The sequence below is a fragment of the Sinocyclocheilus rhinocerous genome, unplaced genomic scaffold, assembly GCF_001515625.1.
Source record: "Sinocyclocheilus rhinocerous isolate Xijiao unplaced genomic scaffold, SAMN03320098_v1.1 scaffold767, whole genome shotgun sequence".
Classification (NCBI taxonomy): Eukaryota; Metazoa; Chordata; class Actinopteri; order Cypriniformes; family Cyprinidae; genus Sinocyclocheilus; species Sinocyclocheilus rhinocerous.
This window is the reverse complement of record NW_015633562.1, coordinates 365,402-383,625: the sequence shown is the minus strand read 5'-3', so window position 1 is coordinate 383,625 and position 18,224 is coordinate 365,402. Positions and strand designations below refer to the sequence as shown.

Sequence of the window (18,224 nt, the reverse complement as noted above, 5' to 3'; positions counted from 1 at the left end):
GTCCTGGTCCTGCAGTGAGGTTCAAAGCACAGCCCTCTCTCTCCTCTGCCTCCTTCGTTACTCTGCTTCTTCAGTCCTCCTCTCACCCACTCATTCTATCATTAATAACTGGGTATGACTCATGTGATGCAGGGCCTTTGAATAATGAATAAGCTTTCCTCAATAGGAAATTCCATCCTATTGTCTTGAGCGCTTGAAACAAAGGTGGAGATGAAAGGACAATGTTTCTGTGGGTAAATCTGAACTGGATTCAGCCTAGTTTGTCAGAAGAGATAGAAGAAAATCTGACATTAACAAAATTGGAAGAGCTTTAACTTCAATCCATTTTTGGAGTAGTTTAGTGGCATTGTATTTTACATACTTTATTGCCTAAACTAAACTAAACTAAACTAAACTAAATTAAATTAAATTAAATTAAATTAAATTAAATTAAATTAAATTAAGTTAAGTTAAGTTAAGTTAAGTTCAGTTAAGTTAAGTTAAGTTAAGTTAAGTTAATTGAATTACATTTTAAATAAAATTTTACTTTTCCCGTCGTCGGTCGAAATATGCACTGATTTGTTTTATTCTGATTTCAGTAAGTAAAACATTGCAAATTCAGTTATAAATATGTGTCATTTTAACAGTTGGTGGGTGAATGTAAAAATGCTAATTGGATATCCTTGAGTTCATACCATAAACACTGAAAATAGTTTTGATTTTAATGGTGAATACTGTAAAATACTGAAAATATATGTAAACAAAATTTTACATATTTTACCATATAATTAATTATAAAGTTAATATATATATTTATAATGATACATATTATTATATTTATTATTATTTATTTATATTCATGAATATTCATTAATATTATTAATAAGTTACCATATAATTAATAAGTAAATATAATATTTATTTATAGTAATAAATGATGCAGTTTTTCAATTAATAAAAAAAATTTTTTTTAATTTAAATTAAAAAAAATTTTTTATTTTAACAGTTGGTTGGTGAATATAAAATGCTAATTGGTTAAGATTGAGTACCATAAAAAAATAATTTTGATCGTAAATAAAATACTGTAAATATATGTAAACAAAATTGTTAGTTACCATATAATTTACAATTCAAATGTATATTATATTTAACAAAATAATACATAAACCTTTACAGTAAAATATTGTTAAAGTGGTTTATTTTATAAAATAAAAGTTACCTCATATAATGTGCAGAGGAAATGTTCACAGAAGTAACACATCACATTTGTTTTACAGTGTTTGGTTTCAGTTTATTGGATTATTTTAGTGTTACCCATACCTAATGGTGTTTTGTGTTGGCGTGGGTATAACTGTGCTGTCTCTACATATTTCAGCCACCGTTCTTGTCCATGACCTACTTTAGTTGTTCAAAATTGGTTGGTATATTAACATTAGTATGTCAGTTACCGAAATATGTGGATATGAGTTGTCTGAAACAGTGTTACTGTATTTCTTACAGTACATTTCTGGCAACTGCAGCTGCTGTGTGCTATGTAGGACACTGCAGATAATAACTGGATTAATAAAACCTAAAAATAAAATATCTATAATATTTTCATGCCTCATGTCTTTGGAAAACCACTGTACCCTTTGCGGGTGAGTCAGAATGTAGGGCGTTAAAATATTCGAAGTGATGCTTGCAAAACAAAGTGAAAAAGAAACAAAGAGACTTAAAGAGAGCCACAAAATGATGGCCTAGTTCAACATCTGACAGTATGAATCATCATGTGCCCTACTTCTATGCTGGATCCGTCTGCGAATCTGTCCTTTCCCCTCTGGGCTTCTTGTACACTGAGGACTCAACAGGGTTTCTGTCCCACTCACGACCTCAAAACAAAACAAAGCAAAAATATGAATGAAGTGAAAGGTTGATTGATCGTTTTGTGGAATTTGGTGACAATTATGTGAGTTATTTAAGATCACGTTTTCTCCAGCTTGGCTGTGAGAGCAGTTTCAGGTGTCAAGACACATGAAAACGTGACCCTTAAACAATGAGAACAATGAAATTAGGTTAATCGTAGCCGTAAAGGCACCTGACAATGTACAGGTCAGGCATTAGTGCATTTGACAGGTCACAGTAAAATGATATTAGACTGTGATCAGATTTCATTTCACGTTTCGATACTAGTATTGCAGTAGTGACACCCAAAAATCCCCTTTATTGAATGAATTTGCATGACCCACTTTAGTTAGGCGCCAATTTTCAGCATATAGATGACTTTTAAATATGTATTTTCTACCTTTACTACCTTTTACACACACCTCTGGCACTTTTTTAAGTGTGCATAATAGTTTTAATTCAAATGCAAAAGGCCCAAATGCTATTTTCAGGCAATCTAATTCCATTTCCATTGCAGATGTCATGATTTTATGCTACTAAGTAAGAATCCACTCGAGAGGACAGTGATTTGTTCTTGTACCAGCAGCCTTTATTCAAATGAAGCATGCATTAATGGATGAATCACAAATATACATCTACTTTAAAGAGCTCAGCCTGCCATAGAAATGATAAAGATACAAAGTGCAGAGCCAAGAACAAAACTTCAGATCTAAAAATCAACGCTTTGCTGCACTCTCCTTCGGCCACTCTCATTCGAAATTGCTTTAATTTCCATTTCTTTATTTATGAAGTTGGACATTCAGAAGGAATCTATAATACTCTGCTATTGCTTCAAAAGTGTTGATTTAAAAGTTATGTTTCATTGTAAATGCAGGGATGTGTTGGGCTGTGCACGAGTAGTCTTTATATGGGGGTGTCAAAATTTCATGAGAGTTAAGGAGAAAGAGTAGTATTTAATAAATAACACATATAACATTTTAGAAGGTGTTAGGGACTGTCTCAGGGAGCTCCAAACCCTCCACACACATACAGATTGATTTCCTTTTTGTGTTTTACAGGTACCACAGCGTGCGCTCATTGGGATTGGATTCATTTGATGGGTCAATACTTTCATTTTTAATGCACTTCAATTCGAAAATACAAAATTACAGAGAATTTACATTGCCTTATATATAAACCTTTTTTATACATAAGCTTTTAAGATGTATTCCCAGATCCAAGCTACACTTAAACACAAGTTTAAGGTGCAGAGCTGATATTGTGCACTGTTGCTCTTCTAAACCACATCATGCTATGATTATTCACCAAGAAGCACTATAGGAAAGATCAAGATGTCCAAAACAGTTCTACGCTGAGCCCTGCTCAGCCCTCCAGCGGTGAGAGATCGTCCCGGCGGGGACCAGCAGTCCTCTCTTGGAGCAGGAACAGGGTGTCTCATCTCACCGGGGCATTTTTGAAGGTGCGTTGTGCCAGTGTCTCTTGTAGAAAACTGCTCCCATTGCTATGGTCATGATGCAGGCGAATGCCAGGATGCCCACAGCCACGCCGAGACCCACAGAGGAGTCTGAAGGTTTTTTCGTGCTGATTGTGACTTCTGCAAAACAAGGACATGTGAGGTTAGCATTACAAACAAAAGGAGCTAACTACAATACTGTTACTACTTTTATTCAGCAATAAATGAGTCTAAAATGACATTAATAGTGTTACAAAAGATTTCAAAAAATATTCTTCTTTTGAACTTTATATTCATCAAAGAATCCTGAAATAAAATATATCATGGTTTCCTCAAAAATATTAAGCAGCACAATTGTTTTCAACATTAATTTAATAAGAAATGTGTCTTGAGCAGCAAATCAGAATGATTTCTGAAAGATCATGTGACACTGAAGACTTGAGTAATGACTGCTGAAAATTCATAATTTTTTCAGAAAATAATAAAATTCAGAAAGTAATTCTTTGGCTGAAAAATAACTTGCAACAGCAACAAAAACTAGAAAGCAATGTCAAAAACAGTGATAGACAGCAGTGCTTGCTGAATGTTTATCTGTAAATAGATACATAATGCCTCACAGAGTCTCGAGCTGATTAATTGATCTAGTTCATTTAGATGATTCATCTGAACAAACTAATTCACTAAAATGAATCAAACTTTCAAAGTGCTACATATGAACATTCTACAAGAGTGTTTGATTAACTTAGTATTTAGTTAAATTAGTTAACATTGCTACATTCAATAAATGATCCCCCCAAACACTGGAAAATGTGAAGAGAATCTGGACAAGTATTACATGCATCACATGTCAAACAGTTTAAGCTCACCTTCCTCTTTTGTTGCCACCACTGAAATGAAATAAACAGAATAAAGTCAGTTTCTCAGATCTGGAAAGAAATGTAAATAACTTAAAACTCAGTAGTGCTGGTGATTAATTCATATTAATTCATTCAGTTTGTTTTCACGAAGGGGAAGGAATGTACCGTTTTCTGCGCGTATGACGATGGCTGGTGATGTGATGGTGGTGGTTTCTGTGACACCATTTGGAGAAGGAGTGGTGGTCAAAGGCACAACATCTCTCCTTTTTCGTTTGCCACATTGCTGTGGAAAGAGCCATGGTGAGTCTTGGGCAATGTCTTGGCCAATGTTTGTCTCTGGGTAGTTGAACTGTATGTATGTGTTGCTATTTTTGTTTAGACCCCTTCAAATGCCCCCCAAATAGCAAAGCTTGACATAACCACTATATATGGACACTGACAAGAAAAAACCCAACCCACCCATCCCAATCCAAAAGGTGTTTCTATTTTGCTTAGGCTTAGCTTATATAAATTAAAATTGACTAATTCAAGAACAAATGATGTGAAAGGGAAGTATAGAGCTCCGGACGTCACGTGACCCATTCTGTTTACACCACCATGCTGGCAGGCAGGGACAGCCGGGAGCGAATATGAAATGAATGGCGCCAGCATAAGTTTCAAGGCAACAGAGTTCACTGTGTACTTTAATTCAAAAGACATAGACCTGTGCATAGCAAAACTATGCAGATTAAGCATAACAGATCCCTATAATGCCCCCGTGGTGCTTTTAACGTGTAGCCTATCAATAAAGGAACGGATAGATTTCCTGACCTGCAGTATCCTGATATCTACAACTAACGTACCTAATCAACATTCCCCCCTAACGTTACTCCGGAGACTCTTTAAAAGCCTACAAAAGTCTGGAGGGGTACAAATGGATGCAATCTAATTTTTTGATGAATATTCAACCTGCTATGTCGTCACTGGAAGGGTAAGTCAACTGTGTTGTTAGCTAAAGGTAATCGACCCTAGCTGTCCTTGTAGGTAGCCAGCATAGCTATATCACTGTGAGTACAGTAGACATCATAAATGTCATGAAATCTTACCCGTTTAATCCCAAAGTTTGTGTTGGTTAGCATGTTTTAATTCAGTGAACCATTTTAGTCGTCTATCGGGATCCTTAGGAATACGATAAAATGATTTCACCTTTGCTTTATGGGACAATCCCATATGTATATATATATATATATATATATATGTGTATATATGTATATATGTGTGTGTGTGAAAATGCGTATTTTTGAATTAAAGATAACTTATAACTTTCGGGTAGATTGCATGTTTTCTTGCACGGCAGGATGTTGGACTCATGAAAAATAATCACGTAGTTTGTAATTGCCAAAACTGATTTACTGAAGTCAAAACACGGACGGAATTGGCGGTAGCACGAGCGCCGCTTAATTGTGAAGCGGGAGCGACCAGCCGGCTGAGGATTCTGCAGCCTTCCTCAAACAGTTATGTTCAAGATTTTCTGATTTACTTAACGAATACTGTGTGAGGGGCAAGAAACGGGCCAAGGGAGGTCACGTGCGGGACACATAAATTAAGCCCAATATACGGGTAATCCGGCTAATACGGGACGGTTGGCAACCCTAGCTTTCCCCTGCCTGTTCTGGCATCCTGGCGCACAGCAGCTGTCCACCATGTTGAAATAGTAAGGTTTGTAAGGTCTAAATATAGTCTGGTTTTAAATGATTGTTGTACAACTGTCGATACCAATGCTTTAGCGCTCTCCTGATTGCCTGCCAAAATGGTGGAGTTTAGAGTGTGTGACGTCAACCTCCGGAGCTCTATATGTTGTATGGCTTTACCCTAAATGTACTGCAGGTTGATATTTCACACAGTCTTGTGATGCAGTGCAGATAGTATGTAGATACTGTCTGGTTCTGCTGCTCTGTAAAGCGGAAGGCCGGAAACGAGAACCGAGCAAGCTGCATCTCCCCATTCACCAGCATTTTAGTGAGCCAATCACTGCCGCAGCTGATCAAACAAATTATCAAACAACAAATTATTCTCTCATCTTATAAACATTGTGCAGTGGTATTATGACATAACTATAGTAACCGTGAAGACCATAGTATAGATCAAAGTACCATAGTACTGCCACAGTAGTTTTTTAAGGGTTAACATACAAAAATATATCTATATAAATTATTATAAATAATATGATGATGAATAATACTAATTTTATGATTAAACTTACGGCACAAAGAGGTTGAAGAAGTTTCTGGTGGTGGGTGTAGTGGAAATGGAGGCGTAGCATCTGTCCAGCAACACAAAGTACCTGTGAAATACATAATAATTGTCAACTTAAATGCAAAATTGATTAATTTACTGCCATGATGAAACTCATTGAAACAGGTCTTACTGGGAGGTCAAGTTGGTGGCCTCCACTTGCACAAACACATTTGTCCTCAGCTCAATACCGAGGGGAGGCATGGTGAGAGGCTCTGTGTAGTTTATGTCCTGAGAAATGAAAAGATGTTCAGATAAAAGAATATAAAGTATATGTCTCTAGCTGATCTGATCAATAGATGCATGGAGATTTAGGGACTGACTTTAAAGAGTCTGAGACTCAGAGTGCTGATGAAACTGCCATTGTTGTCTTTTACTGCAATCGAGGAGGCCGACCTGTGAGAAGACAGAACGAGGTTAAAGTTTACCTGAAAAAGCCCACAATCACTCAATGTGGACAACCCCGAGACTAGACGTGTGTATATGTGTCATTGTATCTCTCTGTTGTGAATATAATTTCATCTTCCTGTCCTTTGAGGACAACAACGAGGATGAACCAATTGGATTTAACATGTTCTTAGAGAGCGATACTACACCAAGACACTTATTCCCCAGTGAGTTTTGTTCTTTTATCCTTAGTAAATCTTAGATCTTAGACCGGGTATGCTATAACATGACAGAAAATGAGCGCTTACACATCCACCCGAGTGTTGTTGATCAGGTACTCCAGAGGATAGGCGCATGAGTAGTAGTACTTCAGCTCAGCGTTATACGTCACAGTGCCTGTTGTGATGTCTTTCGATTGTACAATTCCACTGATGTTGACCGTCTCGATATTGGAGAAGTCCGAGAATACTCCTGTCCCTATGCTCCTTATTGTCTGTGGAGAAAAGTTAGGAATTCATTGTATTTAAAGCCATAAAAACAGACTGACCCTTTAGTTTTGACTTTGAATAATAAGTTAAGTTATATGATTTTTGAGGTATCACTTTACTTTGATTTATAGCTATTACTCACAACAAAGTTGCTGCCGCAGGCATTGGTTGAGTTAAGCGGGAACCTAAATCGGGCCATGGGAGGTAAGACTGTAGTATCGAGGGTCGCCCTGCAATCTGGGTTATTCATGACTTTGTTGAGGATTAACTCTGATTCGTTGTAGCCGGTGTACATGACAGGACAGAATTTGATAGCCACATTGATGTACTCCGTTCCACAGTCTACAGAGATGTCTGTATACTCTGTCGTGACAAGAACGACAGAATTAGTTACGCAAAAACCAGTATAAAGTCTTACTTAAAGCAAAAAAAACAAACACTGAATCGAATAAAGGTTTTGTTAATCAAATTGGACAGAATTACAAGCTTGAAAACACCCGCAGACATATATCAAAATAAGCCAATTCAAATAATTCTGATATTTTTACGATGTAAACAAGCAATTCATTCTTGTGTGATTCAGTCAGAAATGAAAACTATACCTGGACGTCTGTATTCTGATCCGCAGTCACTCAACGCTAACTGAAAGCTTTTGTCTAATTTTGTAGCTAGGAGTAAGAGGAAGATGTTGAGGAGAAATTCTTTTCTGCTGTTTGCTGAACGTGAACCTGTTCATGGAAGAAAATACACCATATTCAAAATCAGTTAGTCACCATTGGTACATCCCGGGAGCTCGGCGCATATCCCACAGTTACACGTCCTAGGACACGTACGCACCTTGGATCATGCTTGCGGTTGGTTTAGGTATCCTCTGCCTGTGAGATCTTGTGAACTGTGGTGTCCTTTTATAGAGCGCTTTTTTTTGTGGAATGGGAGTGAAATAAGGTCAGAGAGGTTTGGTGTATCCACTGTTTGGGACCAGCCCTTTTGTGAATAAAGTCCCGTAGTTGACAGCCTGAAGGCACTTGCTGAAACTCTACACAACGTGGGCCTTCAAAGACAGGCAGGTGACAATGGCCTGTTTTTTTTGTCTACTTAAACATGGATACCCTTGGCATCTTAATACAAGACCTCAAGGAGTAAGTGTCGTGCCTCCGGGGAGTAGAGACAATACAGCAATGGCTCTTTCACCTTAGTTTAACACTGTACGAAATGTCAGGAACCCTAGCAACACAAAAAATAAGGATGATAATGCAAACACACATGATTTACCAAAAGGGAGTCTTAAGCATGTGACTGTTTTGATGGAAAAACCTGACAGGGATAGACAGCTGAGTAAATAGTTTGGTGTTGTTTATTTCTGTTTTCCGTGGATTGTCAGTCTCCATGGTAACATTGTTTTCTTTGGACAAGGTGTTCCCCGAAAACCATATATGACTGTTTTAGCCATTGTTGTCTAATTTCTTCAAAATGCTAAAGGAAACTACTCTTGACATAACAGTTGAAATATACGGAATATTACATTAACAAAACCTGACACTGTAGAAGGGTTTTCAGGGTTTGTCATGGCAGATACATTAAATAAATATTAATAATTGTAATAAATTAAGTTATATGATGAAAAACAATAACAATAAGAACTATTTGAAGTAATACTTATTAGATAGATCTGTCTGCCTGTCTGCCTTTCTATCTATCTATCTATCTATCTATCTATCTATCTCATAAAATATGTGTATTTTGTGTTTTTGTAAGTTAATTTTTCATACAGGTATGTTGACAAAACTGTTGCAACAAGTTACATAAGAATGATTTGGCTAGAAACTACTAGAAAAATAATTCTGTCTGTGTTTCATAAATTAAGCCCACTGGGCATTATTGGATAACCAATTAAATGGATCAGAAATCAGACAACATGATTACAAGGGTGAGTAAAGCATTCATTAAGCACATCACAGTGCACTCCTGGGCTTTGTTTTGACTATCATCCCTTCACAGTAATATCTCAATCGAGTCTTGAGTCACTTACTGTGTGTAGTTTGGTTGATAGCTTGACACCCAAAAAAAGATACAAACACAAATAATACCAGATGTTCCCAATTAATGCGTATTTAGTCACTTAACGCTTATACACCAACCATACTCATTCCTGCTTTATTGCAAGTCTGGTTTCTAATTATACATTTTCAGTCAAGTTAGAGATCTCTGATTCTTTATACAGTTGTTCGAGTAAACTAATGCTGTTAACACATATATCAAGAGGTCCAAAAACAGGGCACGTTTGATTGAAGGGCAGCCATTGAGTGTAAACACTGTTAAGTGGTGTGAAAAGGTCAGTGGATTACTCTGTAATGAGAGGGCTCTGCTTTAAGCTGCAAACTAATCACTTTGTTTCAGCGTTTTTTCTTTTCATTCTTAGTGTGATGAGCCACAGATCCAGATAAATCTCAGGTGAATCTGTGGGGAATCACAGATGGGTTTAATAAAGCTTAAGCATGACCCCTGCCCATGTCACACGTCAGCAGTGTGATTCCTTCCTTCCAAACTGATTTCTTATTGGCTATACTTTCACTGTTAGGGTCAAATCATAGGTTAAATGACATGAATATCTTTAAATCATAATTCTCATTTACTGCTATTTCTATTGTATTTTGGAATATTGGAAACTTTTAATTGGCATAACTTTCACTTGTAGCTTCCATTTTAATATAACACAATATAATTTATTTTTCTAGGAAATATGATGTTCATACACACCATTCAGGGTTTAGGGTCAGCATGATTTTTTTTTTTCAAGAAATTTATACATTTGTTCTGCAAGATTGCATTAAATTGATCAAAAGTGACAGTAAAGGCATTTATAATGTTACAACAGATTTTCATTTAAAATAAATGCTGTTCTTTTGAACTGTCTATTCATTAAAGAATCCTGAAAAAAAACTGTATCAGTTTCCATTAGGATGAGAAATATATCTTGAGCACCAAATAAGCATATTTGAATTTTGAAGGATTATAGTATATATAATAAAATAATATATATAATAAAAAATGTAACAAATATATAACAAATTTATATTCATGTAATATATATAATTTATTTTCCATTTAACTAATACTGCTTTCAACACCATTTTGCCATTAGGATTCAGAATAGCACTTTCTGTGTCAAAGTTTTGGCTTGTATGATTTGGGGTTTGTGCTCTCAGGTCACTTCCAAATCAAAAAAACTAATCCTTGTATTCTATGCTGACACTCAACCCTTCTTGATGGCAGATGAGGAGATTTTCAGGAAATTCATGTCAGGAACAAAGGTGGATTTTTATTAAAGAAGGTTATAGTCATATGTCACTATGGAAACCATCCAGCTTTGAAATCAATACTATAATACTCTTACATAAAGCACACTGACACTAATATGGTAAAGTAAAGGTTTCAGAAGGAAATGTCATTATGTTTTGATATATACTATGGTACCTGAATGATTACCATGGTACTGATAATATATATCTTGTTTAGAGTTCAGCTCAACTCAGGAGAGGAGGAATTATTCTCTGAAGGATTGTTTGTTTTTCATATCCAGAGAGGACATTATGTGTCTCATCCCTGCCCTTCTGTACCCAGAATTCTTCAGATTAAATTGAGCCATTCATTTATTCTGCCACAATCCCATTAATATCTGTCCCTGATGTCACAGATAATAAGCCTGGAAGTCTTCAAAGGTCTGATATGGATACATGCTCTTTGTTTAGCTGGCGTCATGGTGGTTACTAAGATTGTGAAGAGCTTTAAAAGCTTGCTTTCTTCAAAAAGACAATAATGGATTGAGATCCCTGTGTGTTTTGTAATTACTACAGGAAAATCTGCAAATAAAATATTCAGACACACATCTGAATTTACTTTATTGTTAAAAATGAGGAAAGAAAAATCTACAAAGTAATACAAATGCGTGTTTGGGGGATAATATCATGGGTTGTTAAATTTAGTTAAATTATCTTCAAATTCAAATATTTTCAATAAAAATATAAAAAATAGCTAACACTGAATATTAGAGTATGTGAAACTAACTGCTAAGACTTATTACTGTTCAGTGGGTATCACTGAGACACATGAATACTAATGAGTAAAAACAAATACAATTAATTAAAACTAAAAATATCTTAAATGGTCTTCTCATCCACCTCAATCACATAGCATAGTGATCTAGGTTGCTGTTCGACTTAATTAAATTTGTTTCCTATGGTCTCTTTCTCAGCTCTTGTAACTCAAACTAATTATTATAGAGAGTAATGTACTCTGAATCACTGGTGTCCCATGATCCTTTGTGCTGTTGTGATGAATAGACTCCTCACTTTCCGTCCTGTAGCCTCTAATATTCTCACTGAACTAGAAATATGTGTTAGGCAGGTCTATTAGATACCTTTGCTTATGTTCTTCATGTAACTGATCTTAAACCCTGCAATAGTAAAGCAAGGGGCTGATGTATGAACTTTAAGCTATGCTGCACCAACAGATCTGGATCAATTGACATTTAAAATTAAATACAAGTAAAAAAAACAGTTTGTTGCTCTGTTGATCAGTTAATTTACAAGTGCAATTAAATAAGTTTGTTAAAAATAAATTCTATTCATGTTTGTGTTACACTGTGTAACTATGATCACTTTCAATATACTGTATTATTTTGGTGGTTCAGGGTTGTTTCTAGACAGAAACAAATTGTGGTGCTGTCATGTAGTGGTGTAACAGTCACGTCTTAAAGTATGAAATAAACAGAGGGATAGTTCACCTAAAAATGAAGCTTCTGAAGATTCCAAACCTGTATGACTTTCTTTCCTTTGCTGAACACAAAAGAAGATATTTTGAAATATATTTCATCTGTTGTTTTCCCCTACAATGGAAGTCAGTGGGGTACAAAACAACAGCATTGGACCCCATTGACTTTCATTTTAAGGATAAAAAACACTAGAAACATTTTGAAAATATCTTCTTAGTTCCACAGAAGAAAGAAAATCATACAAGTTAGGAACGACGTGAAAAATGAAAACTATCCCTTTAAAGCCAGAAATATACTTTACACAAGTACATGAATGCAGACATGAGAACTTTGCCGTTAAACCAGATGTGTTCAGCTAAGTTGCTATCAACACTGACTTTAGCTAGCTTGCTTACCAAGACTGTAGTTAAACTGTCGCTCCGCCATGACAGCAATTGACCTGAAAAAGAAATCTGAGCGTAAAAGCAGATAGTTTTTGATGTAGCTCCACTTGCAGCAATGATGAGAAAAAGCATTTGCGTTGCACAATCTATTGTAGCTAGAAGCGTCTGCCTTCATGTACATGCATAGAGCATGTTCGGGCCTAAAAGTGCACTTGAAAATTTTTGTTTATGTTGGGCGAGTCTTCTTGGACTTATACTGACACCTAGTGGTGTGGATGCAGATTTATGCAAAATCAAATGTTTTCAGTTTTAGAAAGGCATTATCAGCCATGACTAACTTATTTAATTAGTGAAATCATCCAAAAACAAGAGACGTTACAGAGAATATTGTATAATATCGGAATTCCCGTAATTACGAGATTCCAACTTGTAAAAAGCGTTCACGTCCTCGTAGAACTGGTAATTACAACTTGTGAACTGGGAGTTTTCTGAGAGTTACAACTTGTACCACATGACCGCTGTACCACCTGACCACTGCAGGCTCTGTTTAGGCATTGATAGTGTTGCCATAGAAAAGCATAATTCCGAGTCCGAGGACGTGAACAGCTCCGAGTAGAACGTCACGTGCTGTCATCTCGAAATTACGGTAATTACGATATGGCGTGAACGCAGCATTATTCAGCTGGTCATGTGATCTCAACATGGCAGCCCCCCAGATTTGTTTGGTCTACCAGTATGACTAAGAATCTCATGTGAGTGTACATGATTTTGTCAAAATTACATTTATTTATCTGTAAAACATTTTGAGGAAAAAATTACTGAGTGCATCTTTTAATAGCATTATTCCTGATTATTGTGTGTGTGAGAATCATTTCCAATCAGAGTTCAGCCTCTTATGGTTTAGGATTGTGTGTTATGCAAATTTACAGTGATGAGCGTATCTGTATTGATGCTTTGTGACCTAAAATAGGCAGCTGTGTTTAGCTAAAGGCTGTGTAGAGTGATATTATGATATTATTTCCCTGTACTGTATGATTGTGTGTAACCGAAGAGCTCCACACACAGGTATTGTTGTATTGTTTAGCTGACCGAACAGCCGTGTGTGTGCATTTAGCTGAACGCTGGGTTGTGAGTTCCTGACAGAGGTGTTGGTGGCGTATATTTCCCTCTCAGCAGTGACATAGACAGGATGAAGAAACACATGCTCATAACGGCGAGGATAGCGATGGCAGAAATCAAGGCACTCGTCGCTGAATTCATTTTGAATGGAGGGCTGTTTAACTGTGCTGAAACACACACATACACAGAGTGTTAGGAAGACTTCTTACAATATGTAACCCACCGTTCAAACACTATCGTACACTCTTTCTTTCAATCCTCTTGTTCATTTCTTGATAACACCACCTGCTTCTACCCTCTATTAACTTCTCTCTGTCGGAAACCCTCCGACTCATCGTTATTTTGGTCACGGTTTTAAGCAGCTACATCCTTTGAGGAAATCCTTTATATTTTCTGGGAGGAAGTAAAGCATGCTTTTATACTTCATCAGAAACACTACAGTTCTGAGAAAGAAGGATTTAGCTTCCTTTAAAAAGGTCTAAAATGGAGGACAAAGGAAGGCTTACCTAGTTGGGAATTATTGCTGGGAGTTTCATCTGTGGACAGACGAAGATTGTTTTAGTGAAATGAGCACACTTATTGCCTTAAAACGCTAAATCGTGTCTCATATACATAACAGGCTCAATTTGAAAATTGAAAATGAGTGTTGTTGAAATCATGCGCTACAAGTTGAGCTACATAAACACTACATTACAGTTCATATCGTACCACTTCGGGTGACGATGGGCCCGGCAGTCATGACTGCATTGTCAGAAGCCACAGCAGTTCTTTCCGACACATTCCTTTTCTTCCTCTTACCACAGATCTGTCAGGATGATAATATTTGTATTTGAGTAATAAACACAGTTCCAGCTTGAAGTTTATTTGCTTTTAATAACAGAAAATGAAGTATAATATTTGAACCAGTCAAGATGCTTTTGAAAACTTAAAGTGTTTTCTATGTAAATTCTTATTAGTTTAACTGGGCTGTTTTTTTAATTTCCATTATTCTCAGTAGTGACTCTTATTGTATTCTCGGCATAAACTAAAGGCAGTAAAACCAATACTACCATGACACATTTAAAGTTTAATATTTTTCCACATTACGATGTTTCTGCATTACTGTAATGTCTTTTTTGTTTGATTGCTGTTAAGTTTTGTTCCTATGTTTTTCTATATGAGAATCAAAAATACCATAAATAGATTCAAAGATTCTAGAAATAAAAATAAAATGTGTATCATGATTTCCTCAAAATTACTGAGCAGCACAACACTGATAATAATAATAAATGTTTTTTGAGCATCAAATCATATTAGAAAAACTTCTGAAGGATCATGTGACACTGATACTGACCTCAAACTCAACTTATGCACATTTTATATTTTTTAATAAATAACCTTCCCTGGTAGTAGTAGTAGTAGTAATAATAATAATAAACTGAATAATTTTAAAGTTATTTTCTTTGACAAAATATAATATCTAATTTCTTTCTTAGGATTTTAGGATGAAGTATGATCTAGACATGTTGACATTTCAAGCAGCCGTCCTTACAGGCAAGAGCAGGGGGCAGTCGTCAGAGCGACACAGCTTGGTCACGCAGTGCAGAAAGACAGTGGACATTTTCTGGTTCTTGTGCTTGACAAAGCGGAACACCTCGAAGGAGAAGCGGCCCATCTGGCTCTTCCCATTCTCCAACACTGTTGTCTGCGGGTCCTTATCGCATCTGCTGGAACAGAGACAAGATGGACTTAGCATTCAGCCTCAGTTCTGCTTATATACCACACACATATGTGCAAGCACATTCACATATCTGCGGAAAACATGGAATTACCCAAAGAAAAGGTCGTATCGGAGCTCATCATTAGGATTCCCAGAGGGAGTTGTGTAACAGTAGTCCATCAGAACATTCCACCTGTGGGGAGTGATATGCGTGAATCAGTCACTGAAACGCAGGAGACTGGATACGAAATGGCCCTATAGGAGCAAGCCACTGTTATTTCATATAGAAGTCATGTGTCTTATCTCTACTCAAGGCCCATAATAATCTTTCCCATCCACTTTAGTGGCGCCCATTGCTGGCCCTAAACAAGGCCGGCATTGAGTCACTCAGCATTCTTCCTTTAATGGGCTAAACCAGTTCTGGATTTATCAGATATAAGAGAGGAGGTCATTTAGAGAAGTGCTTTAACAAAGCAGTGACACAGTCCAAAGACCATGTGTCTGTCTCAATTTACATTTGACCTCCATCAGATTTCATGGTTAACTCACCAATTAGACCGTTTCAGTATCATATCTGCAGTATGTTTTGCATTTGGGCCTCCTTGCAAGATACTTTTCCAAGATATGTTTGTGTAATTGTACTTTACCTCCTATCTAGGTTGGTGGCTTTTACTGCAGCAAACACTCGCGTCTTCAGAGTAAGTCCAGACACTGGGATGGCAAGATGATGGACATATGTGGAATCCTTAAACATTAAACACCACAGGTAAGGATTCCACACACATTTGCTCAAAAATCTTCAAAAAAATTTAACTATTTGCTCAAAATATATCATATTTTTATATATCTAATATTTAATAAAAATATAATTATTTATCGTATATATACACACTATATACACACACACACACAATAAAGTAATTAAATATATTCTTATTTTAAATTAAATATATTCTTATATTTTTATTAAGTATAGCAAAAAACATTAAACTATATATACACTATATATAAACTATATATATAAATAAATATTGTAAATAATTTAAGAAATGAATAATACATTTTTTTCTTCTTCTTATTATTATTATTATAGTAATTTATTTAAGAAAAGAACACTTTAGAAGCCTGTACTAGAAACAAGCAATATAGAAAAAAAACAAAAATCATCAAAATTATCTATTTATATAGAACTAAACAAATACTTAATTAGAAACTATGCTGATGTTCTATATATACTCACATTGTATAGAAGTAAATTCAGCGTGCTCACAAACGTGCCATTGTTGTCCTTCACTGATATCGCTGCAGCCGACCTTTGAACAAAAGAAGCTATTAAAACATGATAAATATATTTTGCAGGCCAATTAAAGTCTGAAAGGAAAACTTGTGTAATAGTTTTTCCTGATTTACTATCTGATGTCCTTGTAATCAACTCTGCATTAGGTTTTACAACATATTCGTTGTGCATACTAATTTAATTATGCCTCACAATTTAGCTCGTTAAAGCTTAACAATAAGTGCTAAACATTTTACAACAGGCAATTTGGGACTGTTTTATCTTCCATCGAAAAATTTTGAATAATTTAGCATGAATTAAAAAAAGGACACAATAATGCATTAGATTGAAATGCAATGCTATATATAACAGTGATGAAGTCGACTTACGAAGCAAGCTGTGTGTTGTTGACCAGGTATTCCAGAGGGTAACTACAACTGAACTTGTAAAGAAGTCCCGGTAGGTAGCTGATGACCGTCGGGGGATCCGGAGTGTCAATGTATCCTGCTATATTCCCAATCTGGACCAAGGAGAGATTCCCATAGGCGTTGGGCCCCTGAGCCGTGGTGACCTACAGACACAAAGGCACTAAGGTGTGATTGCTCTTCCTGAAACTAATGTACCTTCACCTCCCTAATCCTCAGCTCTTTTATCAATGCCAGATCTCTGCCGTCACCCAACCAAAGCTAAATCCACCTCACCTGCAGATGTTCTTCATTTATTACAGACAAATTGTCATAGAGAGAGTACTGTCTCTCCAAACACAAGCTGTAGTTTAGCATTTACTGTAACAAATGTGTTTTTCTTACTAACGACTGAACCTGAAATTAAAGTTCTGGGCCATTTAAGGGCTAATGTGAGTAAATCATTCTCTCATGGGTCAGTGCCCTCCATGTAGGCCTTTAAAAATGGTAAAAACCGGTTTCTTACCACAAGTGAGTTTCCGCAAGCCTCCAGCGTGCTGAGACTGATGCTGAACAGCACGACTGTTGGGAATGTGTTGTTGTTGATGAACCCTCTGCAGTGGGCATCGCCGTGACGCCCGTTCAGCGCCAGGTCAGTGTCGGTGTAGCCAGAAAAAAGCACCGGGCAAAAATTAATCTTCAGTGTTATGGTTTGCACTCCACAATACACGCTGATGTCCCGCTCAGCTGTTGAGAGAGAATAAAATATCATTAATTACATGTCATTGATTAAATGCTTGCCCAAAAAAGCGAGTGCTCACTCACCGGGGAAGCGGCTGTGGAAGCTGGCATCACAGTTGAACCCATTGAATTGCGCATTCACTATGAAAGTTTTACATGCAAGCAAAAGAATCACACACAAACGTTCCATTTCAATGCCTGAGGAAGACAATGTATGAGCAATTTCTTTGGATTCATCAGAAAATGCTTATTTTTCTGAAATGAGAGAAGAAATGCATGATTAGACTCACTTCAAAAGATAATTCCACTCTATTGTTCTGTAATTATGCTATTAAATTGGAAGAAAAAGACAGAAAATGAGAAATGCGATACTTTTGTTGGTGCTTCTGTTAAATTTGAAACCAATAATGAGCATAAATTGATCTGAAGTGCCATTACACAAAATCGGTGAACAAATCAACCTCAATTTATATATTCAAAAAGCTACAAATCTATCCAAACCGTTCACTTCC

The 18,224-nt window shown here is 36.3% G+C and overlaps 2 protein-coding genes across 2 annotated transcripts; both read right to left on the bottom strand.

The window, feature by feature from the left end:
- Nucleotides 1-3,279: 3,279 nt before the first annotated feature.
- Nucleotides 3,280-8,184, bottom strand: LOC107744635 (zona pellucida-like domain-containing protein 1). Its single transcript, XM_016558426.1, has 11 exons — nt 8,157-8,184; nt 7,922-8,047; nt 7,462-7,682; nt 7,140-7,324; nt 6,768-6,840; nt 6,578-6,675; nt 6,413-6,493; nt 6,021-6,189; nt 4,336-4,453; nt 4,180-4,200; nt 3,280-3,454 (listed from the first exon to the last, which is right to left on the bottom strand). The coding sequence occupies exons 1-11, from the start codon at nt 8,164-8,166 to the stop codon at nt 3,300-3,302; spliced, it is 1,257 nt and encodes a 418-aa protein (XP_016413912.1). The 5' UTR covers nt 8,167-8,184; the 3' UTR covers nt 3,280-3,299.
- A 5,152-nt stretch (nt 8,185-13,336) lies between these two features.
- Nucleotides 13,337-17,902, bottom strand: LOC107744615 (zona pellucida-like domain-containing protein 1). Its single transcript, XM_016558396.1, has 10 exons — nt 17,797-17,902; nt 17,498-17,718; nt 16,957-17,138; nt 16,532-16,604; nt 15,939-16,036; nt 15,404-15,484; nt 15,124-15,295; nt 14,301-14,397; nt 14,099-14,128; nt 13,337-13,759 (listed from the first exon to the last, which is right to left on the bottom strand). The coding sequence occupies exons 1-10, from the start codon at nt 17,900-17,902 to the stop codon at nt 13,584-13,586; spliced, it is 1,236 nt and encodes a 411-aa protein (XP_016413882.1). The 3' UTR covers nt 13,337-13,583.
- Between the last annotated feature and the right edge of the window lie 322 nt (nt 17,903-18,224).

Bases quoted from the DNA above. Each gene is read 5' to 3' on its own strand.
- LOC107744635 (XM_016558426.1), bottom strand. The intron at 4,201-4,335 runs GTACATTCCTTC...ATTTCATTTCAG, and splicing joins CGTCATACGCGCAGAAAACG to TGGTGGCAACAAAAGAGGAA. The intron at 3,455-4,179 runs GTGAGCTTAAAC...CTTGTTTTGCAG, and splicing joins GGTGGCAACAAAAGAGGAAG to AAGTCACAATCAGCACGAAA.
- LOC107744615 (XM_016558396.1), bottom strand. From the start codon at position 17,902: ATGGAACGTTTGTGTGTGATTCTTTTGCTTGCATGTAAAACTTTCATA. The intron at 16,605-16,956 runs GTAAGTCGACTT...TTTTGTTCAAAG, and splicing joins AACAACACACAGCTTGCTTC to GTCGGCTGCAGCGATATCAG. The intron at 15,485-15,938 runs GTAAAGTACAAT...CACTCCCCACAG, and splicing joins GCCACCAACCTAGATAGGAG to GTGGAATGTTCTGATGGACT.